Below are 16,848 nucleotides of genomic sequence, written 5' to 3' on the forward strand. Positions count from 1 at the left end.
AAAAGGTTACCTACATGGCAATTTTCTGCTCACACTGCTTAGATGTCTTCTGTTTTTTGTTTAAAATAGAGTTATTTTCATCTGGGATAGGTGAACCATTTTCAGCTTTTTGAAGCAATCCCATAATGTTGTTTTCTGATTCATTAGAAAAATTATTAAAATGTATATTATTTTGACCTAGGAAAATAAAACATGATTTAAAATGAGTATTGGATTTCACTTCTCATAATACATGCATGTTTTCTATGTGGCTAATAGAGTTGAGATATCTTTTTTAAAACAAAGTACCAGTGCCTGATTCTGGCCAGATAATTTGCAATTTTTTGCATGACACTACCAGTGCCCATCGAATAACTTCTCTGTTGTCAATTGTTACTATCATTTTTTTCTCTTATGAAAAGCCCTACAAGAAACTCAGGCTAGAAAGGAGAAATTTCCCATAGGACTCTGTATTATTTCCATAGTCCCAAGAAGCAAAGGAGCCAGAAAACTTAGAAAGCCCAGGTGGTCTTTTTAATGTCAGAGGGGAGAACTTTGACATGTACATTTGGGGGACTAGAGAGGAGAGAAGAGAAGAAGGTCAGGGAGAAAGAAGACAGTAGGATGAGGACGATTTTGAAAGCTGCTGTTGGACAAGCTTTTGCTAACAAGGCTTTGTTATCTATCTATCAGTACTCTAATTTCAAAGAAAAGCCAACTCATGAACATTCTGATGTAAGTATAAAGGTAATACTAATGAATTCTGGATCATCCATTCAACTTTTCCCTTCTAGTAATGCAGACATCCTAAATGTAAATCTAACAGAGGCTACAATAATTTAATCTTATAGCTATTTTAAATTTAAGGTTTTTATATTTTATTTAAATTTTTTTTTTTACCCCAAGCTACAAGCAAAACCAAGTTTCAACATTTACTTTCAAAATCTTGAGTTTCAAATTCTCTCTTTCTCCCACTGGACTCCCCCATTGAAAAAGCAAGTTATTTGGTGTAGGTTAAAAATGCATAGTTTTAATGGCTATTTATTAGTGCATGAAGGTAGAATTCTAATCCTGTAAATATGAGCACATTCTCTAAATTAAAATTCATAAAGCTTCACAAAAATATCTTACATTTTTCTTCTTTCTTTCCATTCTCGATCTGTGAAATTGGCCTATTTTCTCGGTTGACAGCCATCAAAATCTGCTGGAGCTGTTCTTCAGTTAAACAAACCAAACTCTTCCTTAGATCTTCAACAGTGATGTGTGTTTTCTGAGGTTTCTGTTTAAATACTGCAGTCTGCTTGGAACTTTGAGTCCTCCCTGGGTCAGGGGTTTCAGCTGTAATGCTTCTCTGCAAACAAAAGTGGTCATTATCTGGGCCTTCCTTTGAGAAGCTCTGAGCTGGTGAGAAGATCATTCTGCTTTTATCGCCTTTGGCCCGCGATGCTTCCAAAGCAGTCCTATTCTTCCATAAAAGGCTTTCTTTCCTGCCGCCATTGGTATTTTGTGTTGATTTAAGAATATGTCCAGTCTGTGGTGTTCTCAAAGACTGTTTTGGAATCTTGGCCTTATTTCCCATCTGTTAAAACATTGCAGTTATGTTCTTATATGAAAAGCAACACCAAATGAATAGCAACAAGCCAGAAGCTTTGCTGGTCATTGGTCCTCCAAGTGTGGTTGTGTATGTTAGCTAGTTAGTGACATGATTTACAGACGACTTTCCTAGCAGAGACTATTCTTAACCTGTAGACTGTTTCATTTAAGGGTTCCATCAAGAGCAAATGATCAGCTGATTCCTAAATTTCAGGGAAGTAAGCAAGAACTGCCTTCCAGCCCCTCTCGGCCATCTTCACTTGGGTGTCCCAAGTGATTTCTCTTATCACCCTCTCCCCAAACCCACAGACAGCAGTCCTTTGCCAAACTATTCCATTTCTGTCCAAGACATCACCATTCTTCCAGTCCAGAAAGATGGAAATTGGAAAGCCTTTTCATCACATCCTTTTAAAAGCAAAGTGTTGGGGGTGTTTACTTCCAAAATGTCTTCCTTCCCACTGGCAAAACCCCAAGTCCAGACACTCAATGCCTTAGCCCTGGATTACTGAGGCTAGATTCCAGTGAGTCTCTCAGCTTCTGGCTCCCCTTCTTAAGTCTAGCTCCCCTCGGCCACCCCACCCCAGCTCCCCCCGCTCTTCACCTTGTCATCAGGCTCTCCCACCTCCCCAAGTCCCAGAGCCTGGGACCTCGGCTGCAGAAGACTGTCCTCACTGCTTCCTGGCCCACCCTGGATGGTTTTTCTCAGTCTGCACTGTCCTTTCTCATTCTACCCCTGCCAGGGCCTCCTGATACCTTGAGAGCCACTTGAAACTCTCCCTCCTCTAGAAGGCCACCTGAGAATCTCTGTGAAGTCCTGTTCGAATGACCCGAGAATAAGAGAGAGATATGAATCAACCATCATTGTAACCTTCCAGAAAACTCCTGTGCTAATGCATTGTGATCAGGGTCCATCATGACCCTGGGTTCTGGAAGCCCATGAGGATGGAATTCAAACTACAAGAGGTTTTATTGGACTGGGAAGCCTGAAGGCTGCAGGCTGTGTCTGCAGCCCAGTGTAAGCCTGGTGGCATTAGATGATGAATTTTGGGGCCATGGAAACCCACAAAACAAAGCAAAATTCAAGATAGCCCTCAGCCTCGTGCTGATGTCTTTTTAATGCAGTGACGGAAGCAGAGAATGCTCAAAATGATTTAATAATAAAAACCATTAATAAAGACTGCTTTTCCTAAAAACAAGATCTTTATCAAGTAATCAAGTCATTAGTTGTACCTTGGGTTCAACTAATGGAAGTAAAACGCTTCAATGTTAATATTCCTGTTAAATAAATGAGAAAACAAAAGAATGCTCAAGGAAATGGAAGTCCCAAGGTTCTCCTTGGAAAGAGATAAAGACAAGACATGGCAGGGTTGGTTTTATCATGTATCCAAAAGCAAGAAGCAACTTCATTTTGTGGAACTTGAGGCTAATTTATCTTGCAAAAGCTCATAACAAGTCTTAGCCAAAAAACCACCACCCAAACTTGGGCACCAAAAATCTGCCGTGAAGAATGAAGCAAAAACATTCTATAAGGTTCTCCCATCCAAATCAATGTATATACTGTGGGCTGGGAATATATCAACCCAAGGAGCAAAGAGGGATGGGAAGAGGTGGGGAATGAAAAAATATGCTGGAAAATATGGTTCAAAGTAACTCATGGCCTTTTCAGTCGTCATTCTACTTGATACTGGGGAACCTTGGCACTCTCAACTCTGCCCTCACCCTTGGATCTTCTCTCCTCCCTTGGCTTCTGTGATGCTGTTGTCTTAGCATTCTTTTAGCAATTCCCTTCTGTTTCCTTTGCTGGATCATCATTTCTATCCTGCCCACAAAGGTGGCATAAAGGTGGTCATATCACTGTGGGGGGTCTCTTCCACTGGTGACCTAAACAGTTCTCATGTTCTTCTGCTTCAGCCTAATTAATTGGTCTTTCTGCCTCATGTCTGATCCCATCTCCACAAAGCTGCCAAATTAATATTCCTAAAAACCAGATCGGATTATGACACTTAGGCATTCAAAATCTCCAGTGGCTCCTATTGCCTCTAGGAGATAATACAAAATCAGCCTAGTGTTCAAAGCAATTATAACAGGATTGACCTAACTTGTTGAAACAAACTATAGGTGATGAAAAATGGGAAATGGATGAAGAAAAAAAAAAGGACTATGAATATCATTATCCTAACAAGAAGATCCAACAGTCAAGGTACTATACTGTATGTCCAAGAGGAAGGCTAACAGTATAACAGTAAGTCACTTCAGGCAGAATTTTCAGGAAGAAATGGACACAAATCATACAAAAAGGAGCAGATGGGGATAGGCTCTAGTCAAGAGTACTCCCTTAATGTTCAGGAAGTAACTAATTGGAAATCAATTGCTGGAACTTTCAACTAGAATTTTATTTCTGACTGTAATATACCTTATTATTTAAAAAGTAAATTTGATGAGTTCCTTTTGTTTTTGGATTCAATGAGTTGCAACAAAGAAAAAAATTAAGAAAACACAACATGCTGAATCTTGGTACCAGTATATGCAGCACTCTCAACTCATAATCCTAGAGGAGCATATGCTACTAGGAAAGAGACAATAACCAAATATAGGGGCATGTCAATGATCTTACAAGGGAGGAGATATGTTCATGAGATAGTTTTAGCTCCATGGATATTTAACTCAATATCCTGAGGATAGGGATTTCTTCATTCTTTGTACCTGCTATCCCCATCCCTGGAGGGAGTGCTTGGAATTAGTGGTTGCTAAGTAAACAACTGTTGATAGACTGAGTCTCAATATAGTTATATTTACAGGATTACATAATGAAAGTTGATGTCCAGAATGATGAAACTGGGGGTAGATGGAAGATCCTAAATCATGAAATATAAAATATTTTTGTATTTAAGAAATGAACTAATGAAATGGAAATGAACTGATAGATGCAATAAAAACTGCTTACAGTTTGAGGTGCAGAGGAGGATTTTTTGAGTATATCCAAAAAAGTTTTACTTTCTTCTAATCCTAAACCTACCCAATGTATTTAGAATTTTTAAAGGCTTACAATTTATCTGCATTAGAATCATTTTTGCCCTGCATTGAAAGTACTAAAAAAAAAAAAGATCAAGTTACTTTTAAAACCAAATGAGCTTTCCCCCCCATAGCATTCATGTTGCTTTCTTCCCCCTCCCCTCCCCCATTTTATCAATCTCCTATAGTAGACTGTCTTTAAATTGTAAATTGTCTCTGCACTGGGATTTCAGCATAGAGCTCCTGGGACTAAGAGAATCAAAGACAGAGCAAAGAAGCCAGGGACCTGGCAATGTTTTTATGAAAGCTGCAAGTACTTTACTCCTGACTTTCCTAAGTGGGAAGGGTTACAAATCATTTGTAAAAACTTTCTCAGTTTATTAGACTTTCTCAAGTCCAGGCCTTCCAGGCAATCAAAAAGTTTGGAGGAACCCTACAAGTCTCTGTCTAAAATAGCCCCTTAACCACATTTTCACTTCAGCCCATTATTAGAAAGGGTTAATAATAACAATAATTGTACATGCCTGTATTTCACAAAGAAGATCAAACATTTGGAAAATATTGGGGTATCAGACTCCCAAATGACACCTGTTAAATGCATAGATAACATTAGTTCATTATTACAGTGCTGCTTTTCATGCTGTTATCTTAATAGTATACTATTGTTATCTTGATGTTACTATACACATGCTAATAAATCTTTATGATTTATTACAGCACAGAGAGCAATGGCCTAAGAATCAAAGTAGGCATCAAATCATGCCTCTAACACTCCAAATTGGGTATCATTTGCTTCTTCTGTAAAAAGCACAAATGAATGATTGTGCTTGGAACCATGCCTCAGTTTATCTAATTTTGACTACAACAACATTCTGTTGCTAAATTTCACTTGTATTTTAGGAAAAACTATCTAAAAAAAATGCCTCCTGATGTTTTGTAGAGAAGAGGGAAGGATGTGTCGACCTAGAAAACAGTCAGACAGCCTCCAACTGGGCAAATGGTGGAGCTCTCAGATTTGTTGGTACTGCCTCAACATCCTGTCTCCAGCAGAGGGTTCCTGGGATATGTGGTCCCCCTGGCAGGGGGCCCTAAGCTGGCAGACATGGTACAATGGAGAAGAGGCAGGCTGCAAAGAAGCCATAAAGGCTAGAGGAATAGGCTCAGAGGTCGCCCTTTCAGGACCACCCCTCTTCTAGATTAGGTTCAGTCTAAAGAAATAAAATGAAGTCTTAGACTTTCCTAAGTAAAATAAAGGAAAAACATGTCTGAAAAAGATCCAGGGATTCTGGCAGACTGCAGGCCCACTCCTCTTCTACAAGAATGGGGGGGGGGGGCAGGGGCCTCGTGACCCTCATAGCTTTCTCTGCTCAGGGCCTTAGGCCTCATCTGAGATACGGAATTTTCTTCTGAGGGGTTGCTGGTTCAAAAAGAGACCTCACTGAGCTAAAGCCAAGCTGTGGGAAGCTTGGCTGAGCATCTGGGCATCTTTAGGCCAAAGAGAAGATGTAAGCGGGGGACACAAGTGCTGTCCTGATGAAGAGGGATTTGATTTCTTCTGCTTGGCCCTAGAAGACAGAGTCAGGTACCATGGGGAGGAAGTGAAAGGGGAAGAAAGGCATCTGCTGGTGGGAAGCAATCTCTAGGAACTAGACTTGTGGTGTACAAAGAGAAAGAGGCCAGAGGCTCCATTGCCACTTGGGCTGAATAGGAAGTACCTGGGCTGGGCATGTGGCTTAAGGAATTGGTCCTATGCTCTTCAAACACACAGTCACTGAACTATTCTAAACATCCACAGGAGCAGCAATCAAGTCACCAAGAGGCATCTACTTAGTGCTTATTATGAGCCAGAGACTAACAGAGAAAAAAGAGAAATAGTTTCCAATCATATGCATGTATGATATCTCTGCAACATATAAATCTATAGACTACACTGCTTGCATACACACATACACATGGCAACTTGGTGAAGCAGTAGATAAAGCAGTGAGCCTAGACTCGGGAAGACACTTAGGATTCTCTAGTATTACCCCTAGAGTCATTTATTTCAAGTATTTGAGAATCCTAGAAAAATTTATAGACACACAAAAAAGTCCTTGCCCTCAAGGAGCCCATAAAGATAGCAAGGAATATAAGTGACCAGTGAAAGAATGACAAAATATAGCAGATACTTCATAGCTCAGTGGCCCTGGGCAAGTCTGCACTTCTTCCTGCTTCACTTTCCTCAGCTGTAACATGGTGATCATCATAGCATCTCCCTCCCAGGGTGGTGGTAAGGATCAAATGAGATAATTGTAGAGAGCTTATTAGCACAGGGCCTGCCAGAGGAAGCCATAGAGAGAGCATTCACATTCACTGATCAACATCCAATCAATCTTTATCCAATCCATAATAGTTCTGAGACACTGTGGTCAATCTGCAGGAACAAAGCTATTCAAGACAGAGTCTTGGTCCTTGAGGGCTCTAGTTGTGTTTTGGCCCTGGGGGTTCAATGACTTGCCCAGGGTCACACAGCTAGTAAGTGTCTGAGGCCAAATTTGAACTCAGATCTTCCTGATTCCAGGGTCAGTGCTCTTTCTACCTTATGTATGTGTACCCATGTGTGATGTATGTATAGATGCACAGATGTGTGTATTATTGCTATATAGTCGATGTTTACATATATAATACACATGTAAACCTACAGACTATACACACACACACACACACACACATATATATGTATTACATATATCAGTAACCTCTACCTATCCATCCATCCACTGATCTATCTCACAAATAGGTCAGTATCATGGCTGGGTTAAAATGGTAAAGACTTATATCCAGAGATGGATGTGATGAAAATGATTTCCTAATTGGGCAAACAAGATGGCAAAGAACTGGTTCTGGAAGAGAAGAGGAGGAATTACTATGAGACAGAAATTGGCAGAAGGTCCCAAAAAAGAGGGAGGAAAAAGAGAAAGGGATAAGGGAACAAACAGTGGAGCAGCAGCAAGTTCAAAGGGGAATGGCTCTCTTTGGAGGCAAGAATGTAAAGACTGCCAGAATTTCTTTGAAGAAGGGAATACGAGTACCATGAGTATAAGAAAAAAAAAACCAAGAACCTCAGGGAGATAAACTAAGAATGAAAATAAAGTAACTACTTATAGAGTTTGAAGTAAAAGCATTCTTTTTCTTTTAAATTCCAGAAAAGTGTTTTAGGAAAAACCAAACTTTCCCATTGCTGGTCTTGTCCAGTCTTAGATCATTCTGCAGAAATGGATGAAGCCTCCATGACCTCTCAGAGGCTCTTTAATCCTCTTATTCTTAATGGAAAACTTACAGAAATGATTTTAAAGAACTGCATTTAACACCAAAGTAAAAATTATTTTGCTTACCTTCACAGCAGTTTTTGGTTTATGTTCTGCAAAAGAGAAAGAAAAAAAAGTTAAGGTACTAACAAAGCATTTCTATCTAAATTAATTTGAAACTAAACAAATTACTTTCCAGGTAGAAATCTTAGCATAGACATGTAACTCTAGCTCTTCTCTGAGAAGAGGCTTCATTTCTAGTTCTCAGAAGAATCAGTATTTCATTATACATACCCACGCAGTGCTTTTTCTATAGAAAAACACAATTTCCTGACAAAAGAACCTATATCCCCACATGTGCAGACTTAAAAAGGGGGGGAGCCTATAATTTAAGTAGATCGATGATTTTCTGAAAACCATAGAAGAATATTTTTTGCACTGTTATCCAACTATTTCTCAAATAATAAGACAATAGTAGTCTAAACTAGATACTGTAACTATCCATGGGAGAGAAGACATAATATACTGAATGACAAATTTTAATATTTTACTGTAATAGAAATCAAAGGTTAGAAAATGCATACATACTACAGTTCAGCAGCAAGTGTGATCATGAGATAATAAACCAACACTAAGAATTCAATAAATCTCTACATGTAAAAAAGTAAACGTGGAATTAAATTTCATTTGTTATTCATCAAGAAACAGGAAGCTACCCTACTTCCAAAGTTAATGAATAAATTTAATAAATCATATTAAAAGTTGTAAATTCACAAATACTGATGGTAAAATAAATCAATTTATAGTCTAAAATAGCCACCGACGGCCATTACCAGCATTTTAAAATTAGAAATGTCAACAACCACAGAACCTAGGCTAGATTTAATCAAAGTAAAACAGCAACAAATATAGTAACAAGGCATGCATTTGAAATTCAACTTATAGCGAACTTTATATTTTATACATATATTTGTATAACCTCTAAGATATAAATGCCAATTATAATTTTAAAAACATACCATATGAAGCCAATATTAGCTTTGTTTTCCCATCCAGTAATTCTGTTTCAAGCTTTAATCCATCCCTATGGAAAAAGAAAGTTGCTCAGTATTCATTTTCAAGGCACACTGAACCTTTAAACTTGAAATAAGTTTAGCTCTGAACACCCTTAATATGAATGATCAAGTATTTTTGCAATTTGAATTAGCACAAAATTATTGTATTCATCACCCAAATCACACTGGTTGAAAACTGTTTTCTTTTATTTTTAAAACAGTTTACAAAAAAAGGAACTTTACTCGAAAAAGATAGTTTAAAGAATATATACTATTGTTTCAATTCACTATCTCTCGCCTTCACTATATACTGAGACTTTAGCCATGAGGCATGTTATCTAGAATGCAGCAAGCAGTTCATCAAACCTGAGGGCCCCTTACTTCTCTTTTGATGGGCTTTTTTAACGTGTTAGGTCACTTGAAAAGTTCAACAGTTCAGGTTTAGTACCCTGAAGGAAATTAAGTTGCAAGGAAAACTTTATATGCCTTATAGAGAAAAATGAGCTTAGAAGACATAGTAAGAATGTTGTGCTCTTAGTAGATGTTGTTCCTAAGACATTCCACCCCTTGGTGGTAAGATTGCCTAGGTTTTTTTTTTTTTAGATTTTTGCAAGGCAAATGGGGTTAAGTGGCTTGCCCAAGGCCACAAAGCTAGGTAATTATTAAGTGTCATGGATGGGATTTGAACCCAAGTACTCCTGACTCCAGGGCCGGTACTTTATCCACTGAGCCACCTAGCCGCATCGTTTCCATAGGTCTTTTTTTAAATTTATTTTTTTATTCTAATTTTGTACAAATGTTTTTTTACATTAATAAAATATTCTTGTTTACAAGTAAACAAAATACCCCTCCTCCCCCATGAATATAGATAGACTTGCTTGGGTGAAAAAGTAAAGTAAATTATAGTAATAATTGTAGGTATGGCCAGGTGGCACAATGGACGAGGCACCAGCCCTGGAGCCATGAGCACCCAAGTCCATATCCAGCCTCGCAAACCCAAAATAAAATAAAATAGTAATAATAGTAGGGGTGGCTGGGTAGCAGACAGAGCATTGGCCCTTGAGCCAGGAGCACCTGGGTTCAAATCCGACCCCAGACACCCAAAGATCACCCTGCTATGTGGCCCCAGGCAGGCCATCCAGCCCCACTTGCCCTGCACCCTCCCCCAAATAATAATAACAAAAAATGTGCTTGAGTCTTTGTTCCAACACCAACAACTCCATCATGGGTGGATCTCATTCTTTATGGTAAGTCCATCACAAAAGTTACTTCCATATTTTTCCACCGTTGCCACTGCTGATCACAACTCCTTCCTTTCTTATTTCTCCACTACCATGTACTCTATTTTCTCTCTCCTTTCACTCTGAATCTGCTGTAGGGTCGCTGAGTGGCGCAGCAGACAGATCCCTGGTCCTGGGGCCAAGAAGCCCTGAGCCCCCATACCACCCCTTAGGCCCAGAATCCACCTGGCCCTGTGGTCCTGGGCAGGCCTTCCAATCCCAGCCCCTTGCAAGAAGAAAGAAAATGTGTTATATCTGACCACTCTCCCCCCATGGTCTATCCTCTCCTCCTTTATTCACATCCCCACTCCTTCCCCCTGCTCCCCGCTCCTTCTTACTCCAGATGTCTATACCCCATTGAGTATATATGCTGTTTCTTCTCCTAGCCATCTCTGATGAGAGCATTCCCCCTTGCCTCCCCACTTCCATATCATTGCAATAGCTCATTGTAATAAAAAAAAAATCTTATGTGAAATATCTTGGACTATTCCCCCCCCTTTTTCTTTCTCCCATTACATTTCCCTTTTTTTCCTATTGACTCCATTTTTACACCATATTTTATCTTCGAATTCAGCTTTCTCCTGTGCTTCAACTATAAAAGCTCTACCTGCTCTATTAACTGAGAAGGTTCATATGAGTATTATCAGTGTCATTTTTCTATGCAAGAATACATGCAGTTCAGCCTTGTTAAGTCCCTCATATTTCCCCCCTCTCCTCCAATCTCCGTGCTTCACCTGAGTCCTGTATCTGAAGATCAAACCTTCTGTTCAGCTCTGGCCATTCCAAAAGGAACCTTTGAAATTCCCCTGGTTCATTGAAAGTCCATCTTTTTCCCTGGAAGAGGACATTCAGCCTTGCTGGGTAGTTCATTCTTGGCTGCATTCTAAGCTCTTTTGCCTTCCAGTATATTGTATTCCAAGCCCTACGAGCTTCCAATGTAGCTGCTGCTAAGTCCTGTGTGACCCTGACTGCAGCTCCACGATATTTGAACTGTGCCCTTCTGGCTGCTTGTAATATTTTCTCTTTGACTTGGGAGTTCTGGAACTTGGCTATAATATTCCTAGGGGTTGGTTTTTTGGGATCTCTTTCTCTGGGGGATCGGTGGATTCTCTCCATTTCTATTTTGCCCTCTGCTTCTAGAATATCAGGGCAATTATCCTGTAGTAATTCTTTGAAAATGATGTCAAGGCTCTTTTCCTGATCATGCCTTTCAGGTATTCCAATAATTTTTAAATTCTTTCCTAAGTCTGTTTTCCATATCAGTTGTTTTTTCAATGAGATGTTTCACATTTTCTTCTAATTTTTCATTGTTTTGGTTTTGAAGTATTGATTCCTGATTTCTGGTAAATTCATCAATCTCCCTGAATTCTATTCTTTGCCTGAAGGATTTGTGCTCCTCAGAGAGTTTTCTTATCTCTTTTTTCCATCTGGCCAATTTTGCTTTTTAAAGCATTCTTCTCCTCAATAACTGTTTTATCCATTTGACCTAAGCTGGTTTTTAGCATGCTATTTTCTTTAGCATTTTTTTGGATTTCCTTGACTAAGCTGCTGACTTCATTTTCATGTTTTTCCTGTATCTCTCTCCTTTCTTTTCCCAGTTTTTCTTCCAACTCCCTCATTTGATTTTCAAAGTCTTTTTTTGAGCTCTGTCATAGCCTGAGCCCAATTTGTGTTTTTCTTGGAGTCTTTAGATTCAGGAGCTTGCGCTTCCTCATCTTCAGACTGAGTATTTTGATCCTTCTTGGGCTCATTTGCAAAATATTTCTCAATAGTCTTCCTTTTGTTTCTCTGCTTGCTCATTTTCCCAGCCTGGGCCTGGTCTGGGGGTGCTTCCTGAGCTTTTGGGACACTCCCACAAGGGTCTCAGTGTGTGAGGCTCTGTCCTCCTTCCTGGTCTGTGAATGACCATAAGCGCCCCCCTCTGCCACGGGGATGAGGTGGAACAGGCCCTGCTGTTCTATGGGGGGGCCTAGACTGCAATCAGGATCTGAATGTGGTCAGAATCCCAAAGTCCTGTTCCAGGGGCAGAGGACAGAGCTAGGCAGTCTCTCTCTCTTCACTCCCTTCCCTCAGCTCAATGGGCTCATGCCCTGGGGACTCCTGCTTACCTGCTTCTGTTTCCTAGATCAGGGCTGGGCTCCACGTGCTCGCTCTGGCAGAGGTCCCCTGCTGTTCCCCCACTTTGTGCCTGGTGCTCCTTGGGGTGCAGCTCAGGAGACTCCTCCGCTGCTGTGAGCTGTGGCTCCCTGCGCCCTGGGGCTGCCTCCGGGAGGCTGAAGTTCTTTGGCTCTGGCGGGCCACCCCTCTGGCGGGCACCTCTCCAATTCTGGGGAGCAGAGCCTTTCTGCTCCTTTCCAGGTTACCTTGAGTAGGAGAACTGCCTCACTGGGTCCCTTTATGGGTTCTGTCTCTCGAAAGTTTAGTTAGAGTCCTTAGCTGATGAATTTTATCAGAGAGCTCCTAAGACTGGATCCCTTCTTGTTGCCATCTTGGCTCTGCCCCCCTCCATAGGTCTTTAAGGAAATTTTCAAACACTTAGAATTCTCCAGTATTACCCCTAGCGCCATTTATTTCAAGTATTTGAGAATCCTAGAAAAATTTATAGACACACAAAACAACCCATGCCCTCAAGGAGCCCATAAAGATAGCAAGGAATATAAGTGACCCTGTGAAAGAATGACAAAACAAGGGGTTGCTAGGTGGTGCAGTGCGGGGTCAGGAGTACCTGGGTTCAAATCTGGTCTCAGACACTTAATAATGACCTAGCTGTGTGGCCTTGGGCAAGCCACTTAACCCCATTTGCCTTGCAAAAACCTAAAAAAAAAACCCACTCAAAATAAAGAATGACAAAACAAAGACTCAAGACCATAAATACCAGGTCACTCTCTCCAATTTTAACTCTGTCCATGTGGCATTGCAGACCTGAAAAGAATCCATTTTCTCCATCTTCAACCAGGCATACTCGGACCCTCAAAGAACTCCTTTATCTAAACCAATTGTGTATAATTTCACAAGACTAGCATCTGTGCATGTTTCATAGCTTCCTTCTAGATGCTAAGACTTGGAGTTTAGGGACCACATCTTGTTTCACTTCTGTCTCTCCTGCAGCCCCTAGCACAGTGCTTCATACACAATACAGTTTAATATCTAATTGATGATGGTCTAAATAAGGATATGCCACTCTAGTCACTGACTTTAAAAGACTGGATAGCTAAGCAGGTCTCTTGCCCCTGAGCAGAGATGGGGTGGATTGTGCAGAATCATAGATTAAGCTACTTATCAGGTTGATTCATTCCTCTGTCGGGCATTAAGGGGCAGTATGGGCACACATACCCACATCTACACATCAACGACTTGAGGAAAATGAATTAAATCTGTCTACAGTGAGTGTCAGGGACAAGGGCAGCATCTGTTTCTAGGTTTCCAGAACCTGTAGGCTTCTTGTATAAATGGGTCCAGGACATCCCATTATAAACTATTGGACTACAGCACAGATCTCTAAGTAATCTTCAGGCTATTTTTTCCTCAAAGAGCCTTCAAGGTAGATTTTGCTGCCTCTCTGGTCTCTGGCTCACCTCTCTCCCAGCTAGTTCTTTAAGACATTGGTGACATGGTTGAATGCCGCCCATTTTGAATTAGGTCACAGGAATTGTGCTTCCACAGTTGCCCAATGGTGTCCAATTCACCGTCTGGCAATCTTTTACTCCAGCCTTGGCTGGACTGTCTTGCCAGGACCTGGACCTACTTGTTCCCAGGCACCTGTGGCGTTGAGCTTGAGTCCACTCATTTAGACTCTTAAAAGAATTTTAAAGTGGCAAATGCTTTGAAAAGTGGAGAATTTTACTACAAGAGCTAAAATGTCAAGATAAAATTTGGGGTCATTTCCTCATTGAATAAGCCTTGTTTTGTAAAAGTCTGTCTTGTCTGGAAATTGTTCTTTTTTAGCTGTTATTGTTAGAAGTGAATTAAGAATGTAAGCAGTAAGAGAACCACTTATTTCCCAGATAAAGTACCATCAACATGGACAGGCCAAGTTTCAGACTTGTCAGAATCATGCAGTTAATCAGAAAGGGTCAGGCACTGCCGGAGAGGGATATGGCAAATAACTCTGGCATCTTTGCCAAGAAAACCTGAAATGAGATCATGAAGAGTCAGATATGAATAAACAACAACAAAGTTTGATCTGATGAACTTTTACCAGAAAGAATAACCATAATAGCAAGGTGGGAGACAGAGGGGGGACCTCTCCTTTCTTTTTAAGAGCTTTGATACCAAAGAGAGCAGAGTCTGATGACCTTACTGATGGACAGCACTCCCTCCAAGGGAACACAAAGAACTGGGTTCTCATCCATGTTATTCTGGTTCATTTGGAAGCAACGACTCGAACCCTTATGAAGCGCCTTAGGCTCTGGGCTAAGCACTTTGCACACATCATCTCAGGGTTGGTTGGATGCTCATTTTACAGCAGAGGATCCTGAGACACTTGACCTCATATCTTGACTCCAGGCCCAGCACTCTTCCTACTGTGCCACTGAGCAGCTTCAGACATCTATGCAAAGGACTGCATTCCTCTAGTTTGCTGTTGTGCTCATCATTCTGGGGGACAGCTACTCCACCAGCAGCCCACCTCCTTGGACAGAAGCCTACTTCACACACTTGCTGGGAATCTGGGAGTAAATGGAGATTCTAAGTCTTTGTTTTCCTTATCTGCAAAATGGGAGAACAATCTCCAAAAGAATTCACCTCATACAGGGGTTGTGAGTTAGCCACTAAAAGGTGACCTGTTAGCATTATTTGCAAAGTCCATTAGACTAGAAAATAACACATTTTTCCTTTTACTATTTAGTGAGGTCTGAACAAATTGCAAAATGTCCCTTTTAAAAAGCAGAGGGTCTCTGAATTACTCCTAAGAGTGCTCACCAATCTCATTTTCCCCACTCCTTAGAGACTGTCCAATGGGATACCAGCGTGACACTTGCCTCTTGGGGCTCTGGTGAGAAAACGGCTATGCAAACCTTCCTGTGCCTTGGAGACAGGGGCCAGGCACAGATGCCTCACAACGGCGGGGCTCCACAGGGTTTCCTCTGAGTTTCTGATTCTATGGGTCAGAAACTGCCATTTTCATTCTTTCTGTTTGTAGAAGCAAATGAATTTTGAGAAACATTTAGTGACAGTAAGAATGGTTGTTCCAGGAAATGCTGACTTTTTTCTTTTCCCCAAAGTTCCCTGACAAAGGGTGACACCTGCCAGGGTTGGGACAAGAGCGGCCTTTCTGCACCAAGGTGTTCTGTCGTGGTGACTGCTAAGCAGGGCCGGGCGCGAGGTTTCGAGTCCTCTGGCTTCCTCTAGGAATCAAGGCAGGCCGGTTTTCTGCTGAAGCTCCGGGGGAACCGATCACACAGGGTCCGAGTCCGGGCTACAGCAGTTTTCCTTTTCAACAACACCCGAGGGGCGGCTGGGTGGGCAGTGGGTGGAGCCCCGGCCCTGGAGTCAGGAGGACCTGGGTTCAAATCCGGCCTCGGACGCTTCATAGTGACCTAGCTGTGCGGCCCTGGGCGAGCTGCTGAACCCCACTGCCTTGGAAAAGGAAACCAGAAGTGGGCAGAACGCCCGAGGTCTGAAACGGGGCACAAGCCGCGGGGCGGCACGGCGGTGCCAACACGCACCGTCCGGCGGGATAACAGGGCGGCCACTGGCAGGACAAGGCTGACCCGCGGTCCCCCACCCCGAGCCGTCACCTCTCGGCCCCGCCGCGCCCCCGCCCCTCCCGGGCTCGGCCCCGTGCCCGGGCGGTGTGGGGGGCGCCCCCTCCTCCGTGCCCCCAACCGCCCCGGGGGGACCTCCGTGGGGGGAGGCCGGCCCCGCGCGTGGGGGCCTCCTCCGCCCCGGGGCCGCGTGCGCGTGCGCGCAGACAGGCCCCGGCCTCGGGGGCCCGGCCCGTGGCCCTCGGTGCGGCGGGGGGGGCCGCCCGCTCCGCTTACCCCAAGTTCATGGCCCCGCGGGGGGGTCGGCGCCGGCCTCCCCCGCCTCGGGTCGCCGTCTCGCCGCGGGCGCCGCTCGCTCCTCCCCCGACCCCGCCGCCGCCGCCGCCTCGAACAAGCGCCGTCGCCACGGGCCGCCGTCGCCCGGGCTCCGAGCCAATCGGAGCCGGCGATACTCGGAGGTGCGCTCGGCCCCGCCCCCGCCCGAGCCTCAGCTCCGCCCCGCGAGCCCGGGCCGCCGGGAGGGGGCAGCGCCCTCATTAGGCGCCAGCTGCATGCGGGAGCCCCGGAGCGCCCCCCCCCCCGTGGATGAAAGCCTAGCCCGCCCCCGCGGGCCCGGCGCATGCGCGGCTCCCTCCGGGCCGGGCGGGAGCGCTGGCCCCGCCCCCTCCCTCCGGGCCGGTCTCCCTGCGGGCGGGGCAGAGGGGCGGGGGCCTGCAGGGGGGCCGACGGGGGCGGCCTCCTCGGGGCCCCGCGGAGCCCCGCCCCCGCCTGCAGGGGGCGCTCGTCCCGCTCCGGGGCTCGGCCCTCCTGGAGCCGCCGCGTGGGGGCCGCGTGGAGCAGCCCCGGGGGCCGCCGCGTGGGGGCCGCGTGGAGCATCCGGGCCTGGCTCCGCCTCCCGGCCGGCCTCCCCCTTGCGCCCGCGTTGAAAGGCCGCGGC

At 43.8% G+C, this 16,848-nt stretch overlaps 1 protein-coding gene across 8 annotated transcripts in view; it reads right to left on the bottom strand.

Annotated features, from left to right (window-relative positions):
• CCDC66 (coiled-coil domain containing 66) overlaps positions 1-16,293 on the bottom strand; it is a 43,418-nt gene extending 27,125 nt beyond the window's left edge. For 2 of the 8 annotated variants that reach the window (XM_074199152.1, XM_074199150.1), the window contains exons 1-4: positions 8,891-8,955; positions 7,959-7,984; positions 1,111-1,558; positions 15-177 (exon numbers count right to left, since the gene is read on the bottom strand). In XM_074199152.1, the coding sequence (XP_074055253.1) occupies positions 15-177; positions 1,111-1,558 (611 nt within the window). In that variant the 5' untranslated portion in view covers positions 7,959-7,984; positions 8,891-8,955. The other 6 variants (XM_074199153.1, XM_074199155.1, XM_074199151.1 and 3 more) reach the window with 6 other exon arrangements.
• Positions 16,294-16,848: the final 555 nt, after the last annotated feature.

Source organism: Macrotis lagotis, chromosome 8 (assembly GCF_037893015.1).
Source record: "Macrotis lagotis isolate mMagLag1 chromosome 8, bilby.v1.9.chrom.fasta, whole genome shotgun sequence".
NCBI lineage: Eukaryota > Metazoa > Chordata > Mammalia > Peramelemorphia > Peramelidae > Macrotis > Macrotis lagotis.